The sequence below is a fragment of the Chaetura pelagica genome, unplaced genomic scaffold (assembly GCF_000747805.2).
Source record: "Chaetura pelagica isolate M959 unplaced genomic scaffold, ChaPel_1.0 scaffold314, whole genome shotgun sequence".
NCBI lineage: Eukaryota > Metazoa > Chordata > Aves > Apodiformes > Apodidae > Chaetura > Chaetura pelagica.
The window spans coordinates 1,395,893-1,423,180 of record NW_009953218.1 but is presented as its reverse complement, the minus strand read 5'-3'; the positions used below and the strand labels follow the sequence as shown (position 1 = coordinate 1,423,180).

The 27,288-nt window shown below is 39.0% G+C and overlaps 1 protein-coding gene across 1 annotated transcript in view; it reads right to left on the bottom strand.

The window, feature by feature from the left end:
* Positions 1–27,288, bottom strand: part of MDM1 (Mdm1 nuclear protein homolog (mouse)) — a 39,813-nt gene continuing 12,525 nt past the window's right edge. The window contains exons 4-16 of the mRNA XM_009997766.1: positions 26,936–27,041; positions 24,292–24,653; positions 23,698–23,832; positions 17,912–18,045; positions 14,962–15,061; positions 11,316–11,354; positions 10,773–10,948; positions 8,663–8,941; positions 5,056–5,201; positions 4,799–4,929; positions 3,342–3,597; positions 2,290–2,358; positions 1–107 (exon numbers count right to left, since the gene is read on the bottom strand). Of these exons, the coding sequence (XP_009996068.1) occupies positions 1–107; positions 2,290–2,358; positions 3,342–3,597; positions 4,799–4,929; positions 5,056–5,201; positions 8,663–8,941; positions 10,773–10,948; positions 11,316–11,354; positions 14,962–15,061; positions 17,912–18,045; positions 23,698–23,832; positions 24,292–24,653; positions 26,936–27,041 (2,040 nt within the window). The remainder of the gene's footprint in view (positions 108–2,289; positions 2,359–3,341; positions 3,598–4,798; positions 4,930–5,055; positions 5,202–8,662; positions 8,942–10,772; positions 10,949–11,315; positions 11,355–14,961; positions 15,062–17,911; positions 18,046–23,697; positions 23,833–24,291; positions 24,654–26,935; positions 27,042–27,288) is intronic.

Below are 27,288 nucleotides of genomic sequence, written 5' to 3'. Positions count from 1 at the left end.
TTATGTCTTGCCCCAGAAATCTTTCCTCTTCTGAGCTCGTTCCAGTATCTGAGATGCCAGGGAGCTCGATGCTGCTGAGCGAGCAGAAATCTGAGACAACCTGTCATCTGTGGGGAAAGCAACAAGGGAAAAGCTAAATAGGAAGGTTAAACACATTTTAAAACACAGTTGACATTCATGGCAGACTATGAAAGCGCAAACAGTTTTATGCCCTCTTTCACAGAGGGCACATAATACCACAATGCACTTTAATTCTGTGTACTTGGTAACTGACATGCTGGAAAAGAATTTCACTAGAAAGCTACTGGGATGCTGGTAAGCTTAAGAGAGCTCCATGCCCAACTCAATAAACCACAGAATGAGATCCTGACTGTCACCTGGGAATTGCCCAATCTTCCAAGCCATCTTTACACTTACTCTCCTGTGTAGAAGACCTCAGCAATAGTCCCTCTGCCACTGAACTCTACATAGATTAGGCTGTCATAATGGCACGTTCTTGAGATCAACCCACCACTACAAACAAAGAAGGCAGCCATAGGGTAATAGATTACTAAATTAGCAGAACGTGCTGCCAGAAGAACCCTTCTATGCCAAAAGCAGCTAGTGTGCCACAACCTGTTAGAAGAAATGTGTCTTCTGAAGAAAACAGAAAGCTTATGTTAAAGACAAGAAGAAGCATGCTTGAAAAAAGTACTTTTGAAAGGTCTTCTTTTTGAATACAGGGTCTGCTTCACACTCAGAACTCTTAGAATTAAGCAGCTTGGATGCTGCTTCTCTGCTAAATCACAACTTTATATTTCTTCAACATTATTTAAATGTTGCTACAGCTCTGTCAAGATGCCCCTATGAAAAATGCCCTTAATTACACCCATTGTCCTGTGATGGATTAGAAAGAACTGTATTACTACTTTCCAGTCCACTCCCTCCCCCAGCAAAACAGCAAAAAACTCCACAACTAAATCCTAACAGGACCTGTACTTTTTCAGTGCTTCAATTAACTTTTCAGCAGCATTTCTAAATTCTTGAAATACAGTGATCAAAACAGCCTGTAGCGGGCTTACACCCTATGCCTAACAACTGTATTTCCATGTATGAGAAAACTACCAGCTCCACTTCTGCAAACAGATGCGTAATTGGAGTAAGCCCCAGGTTTGTATGTACATTAACTAATATGGGCATGTGAAATATCTGTGAGCTGGCACATTGCACCTGTTTTTATCATTCAGCTTGTAGGGGAAAAAAAAGCAAAAGAAACAGCAGTCACAGCATTTAATCTGTGTGCAGCAAGCTTGTGGGAAGCTGCAGAGCACTGTAGGATTTTGCATGTTTTATGTAGATATGCAGATGCTTGGCTGAGCCATCTGCACAACCCACACATTTTCTAGCCAACTGTAATGAGTAAAACAGAGAGTCAGCCTGAACCTTGGTTAAAACCAAGGAGCAAACAAGCCTAAGGGGTACAGAAAAAAGCTTTTGGTTGCTCTGGGGTATATTTATAAATAAACTGCAATCAATCAGATATAAACTTGCTCTGTGACCCAAACACAGGTAATTGTGACTAGTGCAGCACCACACCAAGCTCAACCTCACACACCATGCTAAGAAACAAGGTATAGCAGCTCAGGCTAAGGAGGCTACAGTGCCTTTGGTTGACTTACATCACTGAAATAAATTATTTTTGTCTGCCCACAAAAGGGCCAAGATGATGCACTGGCTGCTCCCCCAGATTAACTTTATAGTAAACAGAAAGAAGACCAAAACATCAATCAGAATAACAGCATGTCATAAGTACCCCTAATACACTGAGCAGAGATACATGTATGAAAATTAAAGTCAGAGGAATAATTTTATGCTGCATATATGGTGCTTTTCACAAGCAAAATCTTTATCTTAAGATTTTTAGTTGCATCTGAAGTTTCTGCAGCTGCAATCTGGGCTGTGATAGTTTTGCAGTTTGCTTCTGTTGCTATCAACAAAAAGGCTTAAAAAAAATGCGTGGGGAAGAAACTATTTTAGGTGTGGAACTGAGCAAGCTATAGTAACCATATTGAGCCACAATGGTCTGTTTGATTCTCAACCACATTTAATGGCTTATTCATACTAGAATATACCTTTTATATATAGAATATACCTTTTAATATACATAGACTACTAGGATGAACATTTTCAAATTATCTTCATGAAACAACACAGTAGTTATTCATGCAAGCACATAAACCAGTATTAGTGCAAAAGTTAATCTAGGTAATATACACATAATATACAATAATACTTTGGGACACAAAATACCTTCATCATTATAGTTTCTTTCCTGAAGGGGTAACTGGAAAGTTCTCCTTTTCGGATTGCCAATATTCCCTAAGACAAAAAGTCAAAGGCAGGTTTGAATAACCTCAAAAAAGGACAGTATTTCAGTTTAGAACACTTAAAGATGCTACAACATTACTTCCCAAACATGAGTCTTATAAATAGCAAACGTGCCAAAAAACTGCGCCAGATTCTTTTACTCTAGGTTGAGGTAAAATAAGGCTACTCCACCTATTTTGGGCAGATGCTACAACATACTTTGTGAACTGCACTCAAGATGCAGAGCTAGAACACAGCACCGATTCTAACCTCTTTATGAGGAAATCTCTGGACTTCACTATCACACTTAATCTGGCAATTACTTTTTACATTTTAGAATGGAAATACTACTTTAGTTTAGCTAATCTGTATAATAAAATGACCAAGAATTGTGGGACCTTAAGCAGCTACAGAAAGTCTTTCTGGGATGAATACTTTAGCACATAAACTTTATTTTGACTAAGGGGCAGAAGGATTCTTTTCTTTATGAAATTTATGCCCCCAGCACCCTTAAACATTGTTAAGATTCCTTCCTCCTCAGCAAGAAATGGCTTTTCTCAATGTTTAATAAATCTTTTCTAGAAGGATTTTTTTCTCCCATATCCTGCAGAAATATTTAAGGAGCTTATGTCTCAGAAACCCCTAACTCCTGCAAAATAATACCACACTATAAAAGTTCCCAGTTACACACCACTGTTGGTAATTCCATCTGGAAAAGTGCCACAGCATCTGGTTGTCGCCTAATAATGAGCAAATACTTACTGAAATTAATAAGACAACATCAGACAACAGGTCACTGAAACACAATTATGTCAGTGGAATCTGAAACCAAGGTGGTGTTGTGCGTGTTTCCTCAGCAAGAGTTTAAAAGCTTTTGCTTACAAACACATTTTGTGTAAGGCAGCAAGCTCTGCATGCTCTTGGCCTGAACACTGCACAGAAGCCATTTCCACCCTGCTGCACTCCAACACAGCCACTTAATGCAAAAAACCCACCATTATGCTGGAATTCTGGATCCTTGAGAGTCCCTTGAATACGACGAGAGGGACTCCAGGAAGGCATAGAGTAGCTTTGGACTGACTTCAGCACAGGAGGTGTAGAGGAATGCTCTTGATGAGCTGAAGCAAGAACGTGCTCATCAGAAATACTGTTAGGAGGCTGCTGATCCTGCCTAAGTGGCAGAGGATCCAAAGTTCCAAGCCCAGCAGGTGGAGACATAAGGAGCGAAGCAGCTTCCACTTCCGCACCAGGCTAAGCACAACAGAAAGAAGAACAAAAAAAACCAAACAAAAACCAAAAACCAAAAATAAAAACCAAGCCAAAACCAAACCACCTCAACATCTCATATACAGTGTTCCAGTACAGATCCTCACATATGCAGCAAATGTTGGCTTTACACTGTCGCACTTCTCATTAGGGTACTGGAAGAAAAACTATTTCAAGTTTGCAAGACAGCTTAAAGAAAATCTATTCCTAATAACAAGTGTTTAACATGGTCTGAAAGCAAGTCACTTAAAAGTGAAAGCTTATTTTCTTCACAGAAAAAAAACACATTATCTTAGATGTTACACCAACACAACCAACTCCTCATGCAATCTTGTTTGCTTCTATTAAAGAACGAGTTACAGAGGATGCACGCAGTGAAGCGCTAGCTGTCTTTGTATGGACTAAACAGCACTTGACAAAAAACCTACAATTTTGAGGAAGACAGTTAAACAACTCCTAAATGTTTCTAATTTTCTTTCAGTAACTGTGCAAGCTGCAAAGTAAAAGAAGCACAAAAGTAAAGGGAGAATGAAACTACTATGGCACATCTATCTTATACATAGGTATCCAACCTCTCCTCCTCTATTCAAGTCCAGGAACCTGAAGCTGTACTCTGTCAGTAGCAAACTGCAGTAACATTACTGGGGAAAATCAACAGCCCCTCTTGGAAACTTTTTTTAATATATAAAGAGAATCTGTGCATTTAGCAGAAAAAAACAAAATGGAGCTCATCCAATGTCACTCCAATAGTCTAAAACCCCTTAGCTTGATAGCCCAAATAATTTCTTTATTCAGACATCAGCCTACTTTAGTCACAGATGCTGAAAATTTTAAAACAGTAAATGACAACTCAATAAAAATAATTATTAAATAAATTATTCACAATTACTTAAAAGGCACATTACTAATATGTATAATGGTAAGTCCCTTTTCTGGCTCACCTGAAAGGACCTTCTTTTTGAAGCTTCTCTTGCACCTTGCTTAGCTGAAGAAGGGACTGTTCCTAAACCTTGTGCTCTCTGGTGCGAAGACAAAGACTTGAATTTTGGAGGAGACACTAGAACCGCACCTCCTATTGTAGTGGAGAAGATGAAAAATGCTTTATTACCTTAAATAACCTACTAAGTTGATTAATACATGTCTTTTTTTTTTTTTTTTTGTTTTAAAAGTCCCTTTTCTGGCTCACCTGAAAGGACCTTCTTTTTGAAGCTTCTCTTGCACCTTGCTTAGCTGAAGAAGGGACTGTTCCTAAACCTTGTGCTCTCTGGTGCGAAGACAAAGACTTGAATTTTGGAGGAGACACTAGAACCGCACCTCCTATTGTAGTGGAGAAGATGAAAAATGCTTTATTACCTTAAATAACCTACTAAGTTGATTAATACATGTCTTTTTTTTTTTTTTCTTTAGTTCTAAAAATACTCCTTTGCATTTAAAAGTTTTTACCAACAGCTGGAGTAGTGAGATCATGATGAGTCCTCTGAGCTCCACCAAGCGCTCTCAGCTTTGGAGTAGGAAGCCTGCCGCCTGTCCTCAAGGATACAGGAGAATTTGACACCGCTGCAGAAGAATTCAATACTGAGGCATTCTCACTGCAAAAAAAACGATAAACTATTAAAGGATTAGCTAAGGATTCAGAAGCCTTGCACTCAAGCTTTTTGTTTCTAATACGTCGCTTCAATGAAGCATAAGGAAAGACAGTCAAGGCCATAAAACACCAACAGCCTGTAGCTAAAACATCTGCTTGCAATGAGGAGTCCTGGATTCCAGTCCCTGAGCTTTGGTTTCTGTATTTGCTTTTTTTCAAATGTAACTGGATAAAATACACAAACAGTCTCAAGCTGTAAATTCAGGCTCCCTCTGTCCCAATGAATCTCAATGCTGCCCAGCAGCAGAGACTCAACAATAGGGCTGGAAGGAGCACTCACTCAGGAAAACTTTGAACCTGGTTTCCACCTTAGAAGTGGGAATGTGGGTTTGACTCTTTTTCAGTCAATGTGGTGGAACTGAAACCAAGTATTCCACATTTATGTAACCGCTCTAGCCCCCAGGTTATTAAATAAATCATCAGCACTACTACTTCTGTCTTCTTCCAGATGCACTTCAAAAGGAGGTGGCTTCACACCCACTCTGCAAGGAACTTGCATGCTCAGAGTACATCCAGGTAAAGAATGCCTCAGTTCTTGCTCTCAAGCAGGCTTAGATAACATGCAAGTGTTAAGCTGCTCTGTTAAGCAGATCTCAGCACACACAGACATATTGAGGGATAAGAGCAAATCTTCAGTGTCAAGCAGAGAGACACATCTATGAACTAGATAATCTCTAGAATTAGACAGAAACTTAAGAAGGTTTTCAGGATGATGGTTTTGAAAGTCTGCATTTAATTTCTGTTTAAGCCTAGCATCTCAACTTTTCCTTGCCTGGGTTTTGTATACAGGATATTATCTGCAAAGGAGACAATTATAATTCCTTCCCTTAGATTTATGCTGCAAGACCAAAGATAAAGCCCCAGAAGGAATACAAAATGTTTAGATAGTATGGTAACAAGGCTCAAAGTTATTCAGATTTAACTATCTACCAAAACAAAATACTGTTCTACCAAAAAAAGTATGCAAATCTTGCACAAGTAAAAACCAGAGACTTCTGTAACTAGATACAATTAAGGTCCTGTGCCCTGTACTATATACATACTGAACTGATCTCTCATTATTTGTGAAGATCTCTCCACCTTTTTCCCACCTGTCCTCAGAAGCATAATGACCAGTGATTACTGGATGCTAGTTATTTTTTCTCCTAAGTCCTTTCTTCTTTGCCCATGAATTTTTTTTTTACAAAAAGCAGGTGCTTAATCACAAGATTAGCATGTATTCTATTCTTTCAGTCCTATCAATCCTACACTACCAATTTGAAGCTAATTGTGAGCTTTAATTTTTTAATACACTTGGCTGCTGCGCTATTAACATTCTGTTCCAAGGGGCACATACTGCAAAGTTCAAGTTGTGGAAAAAAATGCCAACTAGAATTGTTCCTGCTTCTACAAACTTTTATCTTGCAAGTTATAAATCTGGTATTCTTAATGATAGATCTATTTTCATTAACCAGTTCAATGTCTTGAACCTTCTCATTCCTTAACATACTGTTAAAAATAGAAGTAGTGTCACACCAGGTTATACCCTCTCAAGTAAATGTGATTTAAAAACTAAAATCAGTTACTCTACACATTTCTGAGATGTTAGAGGGAAATATATGTATATATACACCACAAAAAGATTAATTTTTACTTCTCAATTTTCTTATCTTCGTTGGCATTCTTATTGTTTTCTTCTAAGTGCTGAGCCTCAACTGCAGCATGTTCATCTTGTTTTTCTTCCTCTTCTGTTCTCTGCTGATTCTCCCTTTTTTCTGTACCTTCTTGTTCACCCCAAGCTAAGCGCTTTTTGACTGGAACAGTTAAAGCTTCTGACATATCTTTCCTCTCAGTGCTGTCCTGGTGTGGCTGTTCTCTGGAATCAGGTTGCTGCAGCATTTCAAGGCTTGGTGCAGTCTCTTTTTCAGAAACTCTAGGTAATAAAGAACATGCTGTTTTGTACCATTGATCTGCATGATATACACACGTCTATGTAGAACACATTAATCCAGATCAGTCCTTTTTTTGTACCCAAAAGTACAGCTCAGATATTAAACAGTGGTACAGCTGACACAATGAATGAAATTTTACCAAGTTTACGCACAATACATTTTCAACCTAGATTATATGAAAACTCTTTCTAGATTACCATTTCCAAAAATGCAGTGTAAAATCAAGGTTCTATTTCCAATTTAAACAAAAAGTTAGATTATCACAAGAGCTAAAAAACTAACTCGAGCCATGGGTAGGGTCTGTCTAATGGCAATTTTGAAAGCCAAGCAATTTAGAAGACCCTTCTTCAGATACAGCTTTCAAAAGACTTAAACTCTCAGCTGTTCACAGAAATCTGTGCAAATTAGACCCATGCACAGAAATTAGAGTAGTAAGAGGATCTGTATTTCACAGGCAAAAAAACCCCAAAACCAGTAAACCAAAAACTTTACACCATACTTAGTATCACACATTATAGTATAATAAATACTCTTTCACATGTCATCTCCTAACACTTATTAGAGCTATAGTCACACCAATGGGTGTTGGAACAAGTCTAGAGGAGAGCCACAAAAGTGACCAGAGGGCTGGAGCAACTCTCCTATGCAGAAAGGCTCAGAGTTCAAGTCTTTCAGCCTGGAGAAGCCTCTCAATGCTTAAAGGGGGCCTATAAGAAAGATGGAAACAAAGTTTTTAGCAGGGCCTGTAGTGATGGGACAAGGGGTATGGTTGTAAATTCAAAGTGGGTAGATTTAGACTAGATAGAAAGAAGAAATTTTTTACAATGAGAGTGGTGAGTTCTGGTATAGGTTGCCCAGAGAGCTGGTAGATGCCCCATTCCTGGAAACACTTAAAGTCAGGTAGGATGGAGATCTCTCCACCTTTTTCCCACCTGTCCTCAGAAGCATAATGACCAGTGATTACTGGATGCTAGTTATTTTTTCTCCTAAGTCCTTTCTTCTTTGCCCATGAATTTTTTTTTTACAAAAAGCAGGTGCTTAATCACAAGATTAGCATGTATTCTATTCTTTCAGTCCTATCAATCCTACACTACCAATTTGAAGCTAATTGTGAGCTTTAATTTTTTAATACACTTGGCTGCTGCGCTATTAACATTCTGTTCCAAGGGGCACATACTGCAAAGTTCAAGTTGTGGAAAAAAATGCCAACTAGAATTGTTCCTGCTTCTACAAACTTTTATCTTGCAAGTTATAAATCTGGTATTCTTAATGATAGATCTATTTTCATTAACCAGTTCAATGTCTTGAACCTTCTCATTCCTTAACATACTGTTAAAAATAGAAGTAGTGTCACACCAGGTTATACCCTCTCAAGTAAATGTGATTTAAAAACTAAAATCAGTTACTCTACACATTTCTGAGATGTTAGAGGGAAATATATGTATATATACACCACAAAAAGATTAATTTTTACTTCTCAATTTTCTTATCTTCGTTGGCATTCTTATTGTTTTCTTCTAAGTGCTGAGCCTCAACTGCAGCATGTTCATCTTGTTTTTCTTCCTCTTCTGTTCTCTGCTGATTCTCCCTTTTTTCTGTACCTTCTTGTTCACCCCAAGCTAAGCGCTTTTTGACTGGAACAGTTAAAGCTTCTGACATATCTTTCCTCTCAGTGCTGTCCTGGTGTGGCTGTTCTCTGGAATCAGGTTGCTGCAGCATTTCAAGGCTTGGTGCAGTCTCTTTTTCAGAAACTCTAGGTAATAAAGAACATGCTGTTTTGTACCATTGATCTGCATGATATACACACGTCTATGTAGAACACATTAATCCAGATCAGTCCTTTTTTTGTACCCAAAAGTACAGCTCAGATATTAAACAGTGGTACAGCTGACACAATGAATGAAATTTTACCAAGTTTACGCACAATACATTTTCAACCTAGATTATATGAAAACTCTTTCTAGATTACCATTTCCAAAAATGCAGTGTAAAATCAAGGTTCTATTTCCAATTTAAACAAAAAGTTAGATTATCACAAGAGCTAAAAAACTAACTCGAGCCATGGGTAGGGTCTGTCTAATGGCAATTTTGAAAGCCAAGCAATTTAGAAGACCCTTCTTCAGATACAGCTTTCAAAAGACTTAAACTCTCAGCTGTTCACAGAAATCTGTGCAAATTAGACCCATGCACAGAAATTAGAGTAGTAAGAGGATCTGTATTTCACAGGCAAAAAAACCCCAAAACCAGTAAACCAAAAACTTTACACCATACTTAGTATCACACATTATAGTATAATAAATACTCTTTCACATGTCATCTCCTAACACTTATTAGAGCTATAGTCACACCAATGGGTGTTGGAACAAGTCTAGAGGAGAGCCACAAAAGTGACCAGAGGGCTGGAGCAACTCTCCTATGCAGAAAGGCTCAGAGTTCAAGTCTTTCAGCCTGGAGAAGCCTCTCAATGCTTAAAGGGGGCCTATAAGAAAGATGGAAACAAAGTTTTTAGCAGGGCCTGTAGTGATGGGACAAGGGGTATGGTTGTAAATTCAAAGTGGGTAGATTTAGACTAGATAGAAAGAAGAAATTTTTTACAATGAGAGTGGTGAGTTCTGGTATAGGTTGCCCAGAGAGCTGGTAGATGCCCCATTCCTGGAAACACTTAAAGTCAGGTAGGATGGAGCTCTGACCAAACTGATCTAGTTGAAGATGTCCCTGCTCACTGCATGGGGGTCGGACTAGGTAACCTTTAAAGGTCCCTTCCAACCCATACCATGCTATGATTCTACAATGTCTCCTACACACACGAGTAGTACACATACTGCAGTCTTAGTGCACCGCAGATAGCGGCAGCCAAGGCACTGTTCTTACATATCAGATCTCTGAAAATACTCAAATGTGTTGGTTTTTTTCCTCCCTGTTTCAGCCATAGCTGTCCATCCATTTTACTAAAATACTAATTCTGAATATTCCTAGCAAGAGATTTAAAATCCACAAATTCTGATGGCCATCAAAGAGAGGAAGAAAATGGATGTACACCATTCCAGTTTCTAAGTCTTCATCTCAGAAATAAACAGCATCTAAGACTAATTAACCACAAGACTAATTAATCCTGACAAGGACATTGATAACATCTAAATAGGCAAAATATATTTCATATCATTCCAGAGTAAATAATATTACTTCAGTATGACTTGGTACAAAATTCCTCCAGACTTGATGAGACTAATGTTGCCACACTAAATATGCATTTGTGGAAAATCATAAAGGAGTAACTTACTCTTCTTTCAGAAGACTGGACTGTGCCTCATATGCAATTTGAGCACAAATCAACTGATGTTTCTGTGAAAAGGTAAATGCCCTCATCTGCTCTAGAGAATGTACATACCACAGAGTTGCAGAACATCCCAGGTTGGAAGGGTCCTCAAAAGACTAACTAGTCCAGCCTTTTGTGGGGAAAGGGAGCCTAGATGAGATTACTTGAATACAAGCAAACATCCAATATCTCACAACTATGCTAAGCCTATTTTCAGCATTTTGCTGTTTCTAAGCTGCAGAGTAACAGGCAGGAATGACAACCTTACCCAGCAAGATCTAGTGCTCTGATGTTGTTGCTGATGCTTTCTTCTGAACTGGAATTTGAAGACACATCCCAAAGACTGTTATTATCGGACAGGATCTGATTGAGATGGTATCGGGAGAAGTGTGTTCCCTCTACTTGTTGCCTGTAAGCCTTTGCTCTTTCTCGAAGTTCTCTCACCTGCACATGAAGGTTTCATTAAGTTGTAAGTCTGTTTAAAGCTCACTAACAGGCTATTGTTAAGTATCTGCATTAGCTAATGGCAGCTGAAGGAGAAAGGCAAGTTACCGATAATACAGGGCCACCCACAGCACAAACATTGCATGCCACAGTAAATGCAACAAAAGGAAGCAAAAAATAACAAATGTGTATACTTAGTAAGCATGTTTGAGCCATGAAGCCAAAGCAAAATTGTCAATTACTCATTCAATAAGCACAAAAAGTTATGCAGCAACTATGCATAAGTTTAGTGCTGGGTTCTAGTTTTTCCATTAGCACAGAGACACAGTGCTCCAAACACTGAAACAAGAACTTTGTTGCAACCAACCTCCATATACCACATGGAATTTAGGGTGTTTTGAGATACCTAAGGAGAGGAATACAAAATTATTTTAAAATTTCTTCTTTTTTTCTCAACACTGTATGGTTATTATCACCCTTGTAACTTTATTTCAGTCTAAGAAGGAAATAAATAACAAAAAACCTGTCAACATAGCTCTATGCTGCCTCCCTGAGATTCAGTAAGAAGCTGTAAAGCAAATAAATCAGCACTGATATTACACCGTTTTTGCCAAGCTTGAGGAGCTTGATTTAGACCTCCAAGCCTTATCATCAAAAATGTATTTACCACACACACTGATTTATTATTATTATTATTTCAAGCCAGCAGATCTATGTGCATGTGTAATACTGAATTGGTATGCTGTGAACACTGCAGCCCTCTCTAGCTACATCAATCCTATCTCAGTGAGGAACTGCTGATCACAGGAAAACTCTGGGTTCTATTTTATGTAAGACATGATACCAAAATAATTCCTCCTAAGCTACTGGTAACTAAGAAAGAGATGTCAGGTTTAGTCTTAAAAGAATAGAAGTGATAAGCTATCCCTTTAGACAAAACACTGCTGATTTTACACTATCATTTTTATGGCTAAAACTGTTTCAACACTCACACAGTTTTGTGTCCTTCACCCAAACACGATTAAAGTGCAGGAAGAAAAATTAACAACAAACTTTTACGTTTGTATGATTAAAAGTAACTTTTGATATTGTTGTGTGACTTCTGGCTCACTAAAAAATGATTCACAGGAAATAAGTATTTTGTCAAGGAGCAGAAGAGTTATACTGACACTTCCTTTAGAACTTTTTCATGGCTTTTCTTAATTATTCTTCTTTCATTATAGATTTTGCATCATTCTTCCTGCACGGAACAGTTAAGTGGGCCTAATTCTGTTAAACCAGATGCAGCAGATGGAAACCTACTTAGCCTACACCAGGTAACAACCCACACTTTGACCCACGAAACTTCCAAAGAATGGCCCATTAAAAATATATACTTGTCATTTTAAGAAGAGTTTGAAGCCTGAGGTGCAAGTGATCTACTGGATTATTCACTTTAAGTAGAAGAATGAAAAATTAATTACGATTGCCACAAGCAGAAGGAATATAAATCCAGAGCAACAGGACACTGCAGGGGAAGGAAGAATACTATGTCTCCAGTGAATTGTGAAGAAGTACAAAGACAACTGTCTCTTTCAGTCACTCAGTGGGCAGCATTATCTCAACAGGGTACAGGTCCCAGAGAGTCCTACTGTGATTATGAATTGCCCACATTAATTTTTCAGAAGCACAATTCTAAGAGATTTTTTTCATTCAAATAAATATTTTCGCTGCTGAAAACAACCCTTAATAATATATTGTAGAGTTGCAGCCTAGGACAGACCACTATGGCTAAGGTCATATCAGGATTCTATTAAGGTCTTTGCCTCCCTATGGCTGAGAACTTTAAAAAATCTGCTTTGGAGCCAAAGTTATCCATGTGTGGTCCCAACTACGAGGGGAAACCAGACTGAATCAGTCAGTGCTTATAATCTAATCACTCGCGCTAAGAGAGAGAGAGGTTCTGTAGGCACCTGCAGCAAGGGAGAGTCTCAACAATCAACCAGAGGTATAGATTAGATACAGCTTTGCAGATTTCTCTTCATGTCAGTGAAAATTACTGGAAATAGGTATGGAATTGTTTAGAAACCAAAAGGACTGTTGAGCAGCCTATACTGTAAATGGCCAAAGTACCTTTGTTGCTTTATTGCAAAACCAATGTGCTTGACACTTTTTTCAAGTTATGCATACTTACATTAATCTGCTGTTAACATATTTCTCAAATGGCAAGATTCTTTTTTATGTCTCAACCATGAATGAAAGCTTTTCTTCAGTCCTACTATTTTAGCCATGCTGAATCCCATTCAGTAGTTATTATACCAAAAAATATTGATGGATGCTTAAAAAAACAAAAAGCCTGGCCAACAATCATATAAATCAGGATTTTTATTCTTGTATTAATAGAAGGTTTTAAGAATTAACACTGGTTATCTTCCAACCTGTCTAGAAGACTAGAAAATTCCAAGCTTTAACCGTGCTCTTTGCTTTCACTACACCCACGGAAAGCTTCTTTTTAGGGATTATATAAATCCCAGTGATACATATGGAAATACTAACAGGACAATAGCAAATTAAAAAAACAACATATAGAAAGAATCACACACAGTAGTAACATATTTATACAAGTAAAATATTATTCTTCGTGTACTAGCAAAACTATTTTGATATGCTGTACTGGTTTTATCTGGGATAGAGTTAAATTTATTTATAGTAGCTCCTATGGTGCTATGTTTTGGATTTGTGCTGAAAGCAGAATTGACAACAAAGAATGTTTTCACTATTGCTGAGCGGTGCTGATACAGAGTCAAGGCCTTTTCTGTTTCTCACACCACCTTGCCAGCAAGGAGGCTGGGGGTGCACAAGAAGATGGGAAGGGGACACAGCCAGGACAGCTGACCCCAGATGACCAAAGGGATATTTCATACCATATGATGTTGTGCTCAGCAATAAAAGCTGGGGAAAACGGGGACATTTGGAGTGGTGGCATTCATTTTCACAACTAACTTTAAGGCGTGTTGGAGCCCTGCTTTCCTGGAGATAGCTGAACACCTACCTGCTGATGGCAAGTAGTGAATGAACTCCTTATTTTGCTTTGCTCACACAGTTCCTGCTTTACCTGTTCACATCCATGAGCCATCCACTCCAATTCTACCTTCTGCATTAGCTTGTTCTCAACTGACGGTGAAACACACATTTTCAAGTATTTGCCACACCTTTGGTGCACACAGTGTCTCACAAAGGCTCCCTCTTTAGGCTGAGAGAAGCCTAAGTCAATTCAGTGAAATCTGACACGTTTCTTAGCACACTGCTAACAGTTCTAAATTACTTGACTAGTTCTAGAAATCATATTCAATAATGCTGCTGAGAAATCCTATGTTCCTGAAGCTGTTCAGATTTTCATAGTTCTGCCAAATGACTTCCAGTACAGTAAGACACCAATTGTGGTTACTGAACAAACTGCAAGAAAATACTTCTTGGCTGAAACTTGCAAGAGAAATTCTTGATTTTATGTTGTTTCTGACTGAATTCAGCTGACTGCGTTGAATGGATTCAGCATGGCAAGTTGAGAAACTGAGCCTGACTACCAAGCTGACCTAGGCTAATACATACATTTTAACCCCTTGAAATTTCCTATCATCCAATTCTGCATTTTGAGAACTCTTGCTTGTTAAAGCTGGGCCGAATATCAATGCTGAGATTATCTCCAAGAGACTTGGTTCTGTATCTGGAAAGAAACAAAACTCCCCCCTCACTGTGGATGTCACAATATATTCTTTAAGTCACTCTCTCTCTTATTTTTTCTTGCTATATATTATACTCACTCATAGTGCTAGAAACTCAAGCTCCCAAGGTGAGTATACAAAGACGATCAGGTTCTGACAAGTCAGTATAATATATAGCAAGAAAAAATAAGAAAAAAAAACCAAACAACAACTTTGAATTGTGGTGTTTGTAAAATAAAACGTTGAGGCTTTTTGCAACTAAAAACCAAAATACAAGCACACTCAGGCTACAGATTTTTTAAGGATACTCACCTGGTTGGGAACTTTACTCCTAATACGAGACCAAACTCCATCTTTGTAGAAATACTGGGTTGGAGACAAAAACTTCGACTTATATTCAGTGTTCACCTTCCTAAGAAATCAAGAACAAAACATGTAAAAAAGACAGAAAGTGACAGAAAGAGCTTAATATCCAGAAGACTCTTTAAGAGTACTTTTAACGTTACATCAACAATTGTTAAGGGTATTCATAATTAAATGCCAGAGCCTAGATGTGAAAAACACATGCTTTGAAACACAGCTCATCCGTAACAATAGAACTAGAAAAGCTCTGACAAAGCTCATTCACAGTTGGTGCTCTTCAAGTAGGTAGCTACTCCTCTTGGTTTTTCCTCACAACCCTTCTGCCAGAAGCTTTTGCCCTGACAACCAAATCAGCAGAGAACACACATAAACCTCAATTACTTCAATGCAAAGTGCAGCATCTTGGTTTAAACACTGATTAAAATGAACTTAAGTAAAAATGCTTGGTTTGGCACTAACGTGTCTGAGACATTTCCTTCTATGAACACCACTCTGAAGGCACTCTGCATATGGGTGGGGTGAACTGTCCAGGCTAAAAACATCTGACTACCAGAACAATGGTCAGTATAATTCATCTAACTATGCCCTACTGGCTTTGATCTTCAAAAGACCTCTGTACTTGAAAAGATGGATTCATTTTCCCTTCTGCCACACACATCCATACAAAGAAAAACTAACATCATCTAACCTAAAGCAGACAATAAGCAATACTTCCAAGTCCTTAAGCATTGAACTGTGGATTTATCAGTTTGCATCTATAGAGGGTTTTGGTTTTAATCTTTCTTGACAACATTAACAACTTTAATATATACAGCACAGAATGAAAAAACCCTCATTTTCAGTCCTTCTTCAGAAATAGATCATTGTCCTGGTTTGAGCCAGGATGAAGCCAATTTTTCTTTTTACTGATTTTTTTTTCCTTCAGTAAGATTTCTTGTAACTAGCAACAGTGTGTTCTGCTAGGCTGATAAGACAGTGGAATGTTTTTCTAACTACTGAGGCTTCAAGGCTGCACCTGCACTCTGCCGGCTCAGACACTATGGGGAGATCTGTGCCCCCCCCGTAGGAGGCTGAGTTAGACAGACAGCAAAATTGGCCAAAGATATTCCATTCCATATATCTACGTAAGCTCAAAGGAAGGTCAGAGATCACAGAAGACAATTTCCTTCCTTCTTCTTCTCCCCTTCTCTTCCGTCCATGGCCGGTGTCCAGGGAGGACTCTGTTCATCCATCACCGTCGATCCTCAGGCTTGATCTCTCCTGACCCCCATAACTCTCTGCTTTCTCCAGCAGCAGCTTCAGGATTCCTCGGGACTCTTCCCAGTTCAGGGAAGTGCTGTGGGAGTTGCTGGGGTGGGGGGGGAGGCGAGAGGCTTTTGCCCATACCTGAATATATCTGTATATAATTGTATATATTTTCTTGTATCATTCATTAGTGTTTTAATTAAAGCTGTGTAGTTTAGTTTTCAATCCAGCCAAATCTCTCTCTTTTTCTCTCTCTCCTTCCCTACCTGGGTTGGGGGGAGGGGGGATCAAGAGCATTGTTGTCGGACCTGAGTCAAACTGTGACAATCATAAAAGTCTGAAGTTAGATAATAAAAAACCCCTTCATATTCAAAATTTCTTTCCATATGTCCCTTTCTTTGAAACTGACATAATTCCTTCAGTTTTGGTTATAAAACTAATGGATTAGCTCAAAAAAATCATCACTGCTGTGCCTTGATCCCAGTCATCCTGCTGCAGTACAGCTTGCATACAAAGCGACAGTCCTGTCTGCAAGTAACAGTCCTGTCTGCATACTGAGAACTTCCACATTTGGACAGCTATTTGCCTAGTGACTGTTTTGGAAATTTTTGTTCTGTGCTACAGCAATGAAGGCGTAAGAGGTAGGAATCTGTCCCTAAATGAAAAATGTCATAGCAAATGATCAAGAATTGTACACGCTACTCACTGCAAAACAGACTACAATTTACTGCATCAAAGAGCTATGAAAACCAAGAGTTAAAGGTTTTAACTACACTATATCCACTCACTTTTTCATAAATCTATTTTATTTCATAGAATTTTGGGTGATTGCATTTGTCCCACTATCAAACATCATTCTGACCTACATAAGTCTCCCTCCCATCTTTAATCTAACGCCTTAACACTGCTAGAAAGCCATGTGAATGAAAGCAATCACTGGGACACACATCAAGCACAAAGACAGCAGAGATGTATTTAGTTACGCATTTCAAAACCTACATCCTTTCTAGGCTTTTATTTCTCTTGGCATTTCTCAGATGTGGGAAAATGGAAACATGACATCAGTTCCTCCGATATAGGCACGCAGCAGAAGACAAAGATACTTTGATGGTGCTCAGTAACATACAATTTCATTTCATTTCATTTCAATGCTTGTCAGATTATCCTAAATGGGACAGATTTATTTCCTTCCCTTTACCTCATGTGTTCGCTTTTATTACTCTGGGACAGAAGGTGGTACAGACTAGAAAAAGCAGAAATCAAGTACAATCACCACAGTTTTACGGCATGGAGAACAAGCACAGGAGAGCAACTTGACAGGCAACTACAACACCCAAAGCTCTTGCTGAATGCTTATCAGCAGTGTTGCACCAATTTCATTTTATTCACGTTAAAGGTATTAATATTATTATTGCATCAGAAGGTTCAACTGAATGAGGGTGGTTACAAAGCTTCCCCTTCTGCTGCCCAGAGAAGGACATGGAAATGAACACCAGATTTAGATGTACCCACAAGAAGCTCAATCCCAACACTGGAAGGGGGCATTTGCACCTACAACTGTAGCATGGTGTAGTTCAAGGTCCACTGTCCATCACTAAGTATTATGCTTCTGTACACCTATTCACTAGGCTAGGTTTTCCAATTTTATACATACCTACGAGTTGTACGTAAAGAGAGGGGCTTTGGACTGATATGTTGCTTATTTTTTTGTTTAGGATGTTTCTCTTCCAATTTCCCTTGTTTTGCTGTATCTTCTGCTGGCTTTTGAAGTGGTTCTTCCCTCTTACTCTAAGGCAAAGATAATTTTTAAAGTACCACATTAGCTAATAATGTAAAAACCCTCATATTCCTTCTTACATCAAGTTTTTACCAAAATTGTGTTAATTTTAAAATTAATAAAATGAAATTTATTTTAGTGTTAGCTGTTTTGCTTATTTAATACAAAGAAGAATTTTACATACCTTTGCTAATACAAAAACTAACCAGCAAAACGTCAAAGCTAAGATTTTGAATGCAACATTCAGTTAGTCAGATTATGTGCTCTACAAAAGGAATTTAACACAAAACACAGAAGTAAAATAATACAATGCCTGTGCATTCTAACCTGAGCTGTGCAAAACTTAACATATTTCTGGAATCTGTACTAAATTAAAAAAACAACTCCTAGCTTTATAGTCAAAGCAATATAAACCAATTTATAATAAACTAAAAAGCAAACATTTCATTTGCTGCCATTCTGGTTTATACAGGCTCCAGCCTGACTTGTTCAGTTTTCACAAAGGAGGTTTTTCTCCTGCTTATTTTATTCTCTCAGAAATCTCATGCTCCACTTCTGATTCTGCGAGAGATCTTCAGATACTGTTCAAATTCAAGAAAAAATAAAAATAAAAAAGCCCACCAAAATCTCCTTTTTTCAAGATATTAACCAGAGAAGAGATACCAGTATAATTAAAATGTGTTCTAGACACTTTCACCAAATTTCCCTTCTCATGCCATCTCTTCCTTCACTTTATTAGCTCTCTTGGGAAACATAACCTGAATTTCCAATATCACAAAGAAATGCTTCTTGAAAGCCTCAGGCCTTTCAGGTTTTCTTCACATCTGCTAAAAGAGGCCAAAGGGCATAAAAAATTCCTCAATGCTAGAAGAGATTAAAAGCACTGGGCAGTTCTGAATTTTAAACTATAAAGCCTCCAAGCGAATAATCATCTTAACCTCAAATGTACCAACAGCTTACAGTGAGCCACAGGCACTCCATGTTAAGTATGAGTTTTGCTCTGCAATGGTGCTGGTGAACATGTTTCTCACAATGGCTCTTTATGTTTTATCAAGGAACAGAGATGGGTACTGATGAGACTCATGTGGTCCTTCTACCTGAAAGACAGTTAGCTAACCTGCAGGAATTCAGGCAACAGTACTTGGCAGCTTGCTACAAGAACAGACATTTGCCTGTCCACCTTGCAAAACACATTAGCTGACAGGCAGTCCAAATTGCTCTCACGTATTTTTACAAAGTCTCAGTCTCAAACAATTCCTTTGAGTTAAATGTATCTGCTAAAATCGCCATAGCCATGTTTCCTAAAAACCCACCTAAGTTTGCCCATCAACAGCAAGACAAGAAAATGCAAGGCCTCAGAAAGCCAAATTACTTTCATAAAAGACATTTTAATGTTTTGAGCTGAATAAAAGAGCCTACATAGGCTACATAATGCCCTGTTATAGCCTAGTGATAAATACAATAACTTACCTTTCAACTTGCCAAGGCAAAGGCAAATGAATTGTAACCCTTCCTCCACGTTTCTTCCAATTACAACTACTGGATGAAAATCAATTCCAACTATATAACATCTTCCATAAATAAATTATATTTTTTTAATTCATACTAGGTCTGACTTATGAGATCGAAAAAGTTTCAGATCTCCCATGCAGCCCTCTTGTACACCAAGAGCTTACACTGGTACTAATGAGAGTAGGAATCAGAGATTTACATTTCAGAAACTACCCTAATAACTAAACGAAGTTTCAATTAAAAAAAACAAAACACCACAAAAAAACCAACAACAAAACACAAGGGAAAAAAAAGGACCTACTTGAAAATTCACAAATTAAGATGACAGGAAAAACACAGTTAAAATATCATTGCAAACTGAGCAAATATACTACAAAAACTACAGAACCCACTACAGAAACCCCTAAGAGAAAACAGATGTACAGTGCTATTTTCAGACTTTTATGGCAAAATCACCAAGTCCAGTGTCTTTAGAAACAGCTATAAAATGTAATTTAAAAATTCCAGAATAAACCAAATCACACATTATAGAAAAGTGTAGCAAAAAGTATACTAAGGCCTTTCTTTTAAGAAAGTAAGAACTTGTTCACAAACCTGAAATTCTTTCTCTTCTGAACCACCTCTCTCTTCTTGTGGATCCTTAGCAGGAGGAGACGCTTTAAAATTTCTCTCATGTGCAGTTTCTGTAGTAATTGCAGGAGATTTAAATGGAGGTGTGGATTTACTTGTGTTGCTAATAATCTTTGGGGAAAGAAAACCACAGGAAAAAAAGTGTGATTTGCTTATGTTAAGGCTAAATTTTCAAGATCAGTTGACCATTCATATGAACACAGAGACAGTAATGAGTACAAATACAGCATGTGCAGAGCAATTAACTTCTACAACAAACAGAAGAGAAACTTTTAAAGTCACCAAGTCAGACACAGTTAAACCCTGTGGTCAAACACTGTCTTTAGTGGAGTTCACTAACAGAGGTTTTCTTTACTTGAGAAAACAGTTCACCTTCAGAGTTGTACACAGGATCATACTTTTTAAATGTCTGACATAAAACTTCTCTGAGAGCCCGCAATGCACATCCAGACCATAAGTAACAGGCAACTACTCTGTTAGAACTGAGTACTTAGGGCTTGGTAACTGTGCTATCCACTGTTTTCCAATCAATACCACATTACAAACCAAAGCAGAGAATTTGCCTACTATGTGGTCAGGTATCATCTCCTCATGGGGTGCCTGAATTAAAAGAATATGCCAGATGTCACAAGAATACATTTTACCCAGCTTTGCTATGAGAGTTTAGGCCTGACTTGTAACCTAATTTGGATAACCTTGATATTTTCACATAATCTCTTAAAAGGGAAAGGTATTGTCACTGTTCAGTATTCAGGTTTATTAATTCATCATATCAACAGCAAAAGAAAATCAGTTTGTTAATACATCTAATTTTTACCATCACTCCAATCTTAAGTTTATAACATGCAAACACTTCTACGTACTTAGATTTTCTCAATTTATCCAAGGATTTATAGTGCCTATGGACTCATGGTTTCTTATTCTGTATAAGCTGTGCAAAAAGAAGTTTGCTACTTTAGATTCCGCAGTCTTTCTTCTAAAAAATCACGTTTGCAGCATCAATAATGAAATTATCAAACTGATTTGATCATTTCTAATAGAATCAAACTGAATTCTCTACAAAATTTTCCATAAAATGACATTCTGGGACCTGCCTCTTTCTCAAATGGTATTTCAGCCTCTATAGTATTGTCATGTATTTCGGTGAGTTTTCCTTGGACAAGGCACTGCTAGGAAACAGGTATACCGAAGTAAGTACACCTGCTTCACATTCCAACAAGAAAAAGACAGGAACAGTTTTTATAATGATTGATCCTAGTTATCAACCTACACTGCCTCTGAAAGCTTTTACTGAACCTGTCAGTAAAAACAGAGCGCTACCTGTAATAATCTCATTAATGTGTATGCTCCTAGTGAAAAAACAGAAGACAAAAATAAAAGCAGAAGTCCCTATTTCATACTGTAAAATGACCAAAAGATGGACCAAGGCTCCCAAGTCTTGATGCCAGTAACAATGAAATGAAAACACAAAGCTGTCTCACAATCTGAGTTTCCCTTTGAGGTCTGATTAGAAATAGCACCATTTCCAATCCTACAAAGTCCAAAAGTTCATGATACACATCAAAATGCCACAAGACTATCTTAAAATCAGATGATTCCACTTTCAAGTATATGCAGTTCTCATGAAAGAAAATACACCTCAGATACACCTGAACATTCATCTGTTTATTAGCCATGTATTAGATAACATTAAAATTATAAAAATGAAGGGTAACATTGAGTAGGACCTTAGCACTTCTACAGTAAATTACTGCAAACAGAGGATAATGGTGCCATTAGAAAGGATGAAATACAACCAAGGAGAACAAATAATTTGGCTTGACTACAGTAAAGAATCACAGAGAAACAAATCTAATTATACTGCACTTTTGTATATTGGAAAGAAGGAAAAAACACTATATAACAGCATTGTTTGGAGCCTTCCCACCCCCATCAAAAAGGAAGAAAGGAAATCTTGGAAAGTCAACAACTTCGCTGACATGTAGTCTAGTCAGGGTTGGAAGGGACCTCCCAAGATCATCCAGTCCAACCCCCCTGCTAGAGCAGGGTCACCTACTGCAGGTCACAAAGGGACATATCCAGACATGTTTTGAACGTTTCCAGAGAAAGAGACTCCACAACCTCTCTGGTCAGCCTGTTCCAGTGCTCTGTCACTCTCACAGTAAAGAAACGGGCCTCTCAGTTCAAGAAGGACAGGGAACTGCTTGAGAATCCAGTGCAGAGCCAAGAAGATGATGAAGGGAGTGGAACATCTCCCTTACGAGGAAAGGCTGAGGGAGCTGGGTCTCTTTAGCTTGGAGAAGAGGAGACTGAGGGGCGACCTCATCAATGTTTACAAATATGTAACGGGTGAGCATCAGGACGATGGAGCCAAGATTTTTGCAGTGATGACCAGTGACAGGACAAGGGGAAATGGGTGCAAACTGGAACACAGGAGGTTCCACATAAACATCAGAAAAACCTTTACTGTGAGAGTGACAGAGCACTGGAACAGGCTGCCCAGACAGGCTGTGGAGTCTCCTTCTCTGGAGACATTCAAAACCCACGTGGACAAGTTCCTGTGTGATGTGCTCTAAGTGACCCTGCTCTGGCAGAGGTGTTGGACTAGATGATCTTGAGAGGTTCCTTCCAACCCCTAGGATTCTGTGATTCTGTGAGACTTTTCCTTATGTTTCACTTGAACTTCCTATGCTCCGGCTTGTGCCAACTGTCCCTTGGCCTCACATTGGACACTGCAGAAAAGAGAGTGGACCCATCCTCCTGACACCCACCCTTTAGATAAGCATTTATGAGAACCCCCCTCAGTCTCCTCCAGGCTAAACAGGCCCAGCTCTCTCAGCCTTTCTTCATAGGGCAGATGTTCCATTCCTCTAATCCTCTTAGTGGCCCCTACGTTGGACTCTTTCCAGTAGTTTCTTATCCTTTATGAACTGGGGAGCTCAGAATTGGACACAATACTCCATATGTGGCCTCACCAGGGCAGAATAGAGGGGGAGGATAACCTCCCTTGATTTCCTGACCACACTCTTTTTAATACACCCCAGGATATCATTGGCCTTCTTGGCTGCAAGGGCACATTGTTGGCTCCTGGTCAGCCTGTTGTCCATCAGGACCCTCAAGGTTCTCCTCCCCAGAGCTGTTCTCCAGCAGGTCAGGCCCCAACCTGTACTGATACACAGCGTTGCCCTTCCCCAGACACAGTACTTTATATTTGCCCTTTTTTAATTTAATTAAGTTTGTCCCTGACCAACTCCCCAGCCTGTCCAGGTCATACTGAAGGCAGCACAGCCTTCTGGTGTGTCAGCCACCCCTCCCAGTTTTGTATCATCAACAAACTTGCTAATTATACATTCTATCCCCTCACCTAGGTCATTAACGAATATACGGAACAGGGCTGGACCCAGTACCGACACCTGCGGGACCCCATTAGACACAGGTCTCCAACTAGACTCTGCCCCACTTACAACTCTCTGATACTCAGAAGAAAGTATTCATTTACTTTTTGGATTCTTAAAAGTTACCTGTTCAGCTGCAAGTATTGGTGACTTTTCATGAGGATTCTTCCAAACAAATTGGCTTTGATATTCAGAATTTCTGGGGAAAGTATTTAAATGTGAAATGTTCACGCCTGCTTTCCTCTGAAGGACTCTCTGAAGCTGATGACACACACATGCAGAAAAAAAACAACACCACAACACTGATTATTCCTTTTCCTACAATGTTTTGCAAGTCAAGTATCTTTCAATGCACACTTTCAAACCAATAGTTTGTATTTTGGTTGTATGAACGAAATGAATGCAAAGTAGATTTTCTCATTATAGCCAACAACCCCAAAAAGTCACTATGTTATTGGCTAAATCCTTGTTTAACTGAAATCAGTAGGGACAGCACATGAAGGGCAAAATTCCTACTGACCCAAATGGAACCAAAATCTGGTCTCAAAAGTACTGTTCTCCCAACAGAGAAGTTACAACATAAAAGAACATGAAAATACAGAACTAAGGAGAGAGTTAGACAAGAGAGGCTAGTGTAGGGTATTACTGTAAATATCAGATTAGTAATTCTTATACTGGCCAATTAAAACTATATATATATATATATATATCTTTCCTTACCCCATTACCCATTTTTTCAGTTTCCTTCTTTGGAGATGCAAATGCTTCATTCTGATTTGGTGGAGCTGCAGAGGCTGATCTCTTCATGTTGTTTTCTGAAAGGGCAAGAGCTGCTTCACCTCTGGAATCTACATAATTTAACTGAACTTCTGGGGGGAGTCTGGGTCCTTCTGGTGTATCAATTTTTTCCTGATTCACATTGTTGTTGTTATGGTCTGTGTGCAACTCTGCAGCCTTAGGAGCCTCAGTTTCAAGTGGGTCATTCGAATCACAATCTGCTATCCATTCAAAGGATTTTGAAATCTGTGGGTGATGGTAAGGCACCCTTCTCTTGGAAATGAAGTTTGGTTCTCTTGTGATTCCTGAAAAAGACACATTAGGTTTAATAAAAAACAGTCTACTGAAGACATAATATCAATTACAAGAACAAGCTGAAGTCTATCATACTACTATTAGAAAAAAATATTTTAGTATCTTGGAGCAATTACAGTCTATGAATTCTGAACATGACTGTCAAAGTCTGTCTTCTTTACCTATCTGCAAATGCCTTTCCTTTCCACTAAAGAGAGATGGGAACATGGTGCTCCAGGACCATTTGTATAAAAAACCAAACATAACCACGGGACAATCTTTTGCTACTCGATTCTGGGACCTGAACAACAAAAATAACACAGCCAGTGAAAATGATGTGGTTAATACAGATACAGGATAACCAACCTGCAGTGATAAAGAATGCCAAAAACACTTCTCATTACACATGCACAACACACCTTGCTAAACAGGTTCTCACAGATTGTGACAGGACAATGACACACCCCTATCCATCTAATGCAACTGTGATTTAAAACCATCTCAGATAGCTGGTGACTTTTTAACAGTACTGTAAAAAGACTATGTAACAAAACCAGATACCAAGCTCATTTAAAGAAGTGCTTGCCATTCCACATGCAGATAAAAATAAAATTTCGTCACCATTTTAAGAGGATTGAATGACTGAACACATCTAAAGTGAGAAGCATAATCTAACTGCAAAGGCCTCAACTGCGATGGAAAAATAAGTGAAGGCCCCTAACTGTCCAAAAGAAGCACTTCGCAGGAGAGAGAGAACTCCTATCTCATGAAAAAGCAACACAGAAAGAGAAAACAACCTACAGTGAAAGGTATGTAGAAGGTCTGGATATCTCACTACACATACAGGTGGCAGGAAATAATTTCAGTGGAAGAACATGGAAAAGTAGCAGAAAGGAACTCAGAGCATCTGCAGCTGTTAAACTCTTTGTAGTGATGTTTCACGTCATTCTTAAAATTGAAACTTTGTGTTTCAACATAAAGAACCATAAGTGAATTATCAATAAGAATCTGCAAGTCCTATGAGGTGTCAAGAGTGACAGTTGAAGATGTAGATGGTTAAACGGCCAAAAAAAGAGGTGGGAGTGACAACGAATGCAGAGATGTAGGAAATATGTAGGAAAACTAAACCAAGAACACACCAAAACATTGCTACAATAATGAAGAGATGGAGGAGAAAGTGCTGTACTGTTACCTTGTGACTTTATTGAAAGTCTTGTAAAATTTACAGTTTAGTTTGACTGGAAAAGAAGCACAGATAACAATTTTTAAAATAAATTAATGAATTTGAGTGTTTCAGAATGTTTGTGGAAGTTCAACTCTTCAATACAGGTACCCATACAGAGCCATATGCTAGGGAAAGCAAGGTTAAAGGAGTACATACTTTGCAGTAATGGGAGAAAGCAGTAATATATATAAAGCAAAATCTCTAGCAAGATTAAATTATTTATTAAAACATCTAGTATCTCAACTGAAAACAAACCATACTCCCAGTAGTTGGTTCTTAATTACTAGGCCATGATTTAGAACACTTATCATATTGCAGGAATTACTATACTGCACTCCAATTACAGACTGCACAGTATGACTGCACTGAACGGCACAATTTGGTTAATCTGTCTTGGGTCACTACAATAACTTGTATGTTTTTATTGCTCCTTTTCAAAGCACTGCAGCTGTGATCACTCTCCACCTGACTCCTATTCCTCAACTCCCTAAAGGCCTTCTAATCCAGGTGCTATTTCCTTTGTCTTCTGCTTCCCAACCCTACATTCTCCCGCCATGGTAACATCTAAAACCCCCAACTCCTAGACACAACATCACAAGCTTTTCCCTTTAATGCTCGTTGTGTTTTTTTCAGTTACCTGTCCCTGTAAGTCCTCATAACAATTTTACTTTGTATCAAACTTTGCCCCAAGACCGTCTCCTCTTAAATATGGCATTTTACTTACTGTTTCCATACGCCACAGGTAACCCAATGCCTACTTTGGCACACCCTGTGTGGGTTAACACTGCACCTGTGCTTCACATCTGGGACCCAGCTTAGCCTGCATGTCAGAAACCACGCATTTTTCAGGTTTTATATAAACAACACTAACAATAAAAGAAACTTTCAGTGTAGCCAGAAAGAATAAGGCATTCAAAAACGTACCCTAAATTACGACCGAGAACACAGCGTTAGCTGTACCAAGTGCACCGGGTACAAACTACCAGCGCGCTGTGCTCAGGCACTCGGGTCACTGCAAACCCCCCCAGCCCTCCTGCAGCCCGGGCTGCAGCTCTCGGGGGCTCTTACCGAGCTGATCCGACCGAAGTCCTGCCCACAGGGGCTTCTGCTCTTGGGACGGGCTACACAGCTCCGGGGCTTTCCATCTGAAGCTTCTCTTGTACTCGCTCAGGCCCTGCAGGAACAGAGAGGGCTGTGTCAAGCGCCCGGGGCACAACCCGCTGCTGGGGGGAAACGCGGCGGGATTCGCCCCCACCGGAGAGCGAAAGCGACCCGGCCGTTCTCTGAACAGCAAGGAACAGCACCCAAACGCTTCATACCCCACAGAGTACGCCAGAACTTTTTTACGTTTAAGCCCATAACACCTCAAGAACAGATGCCGCCTGAACCCTCCATCACCCACAGGACCGCGCTCCTCGGCG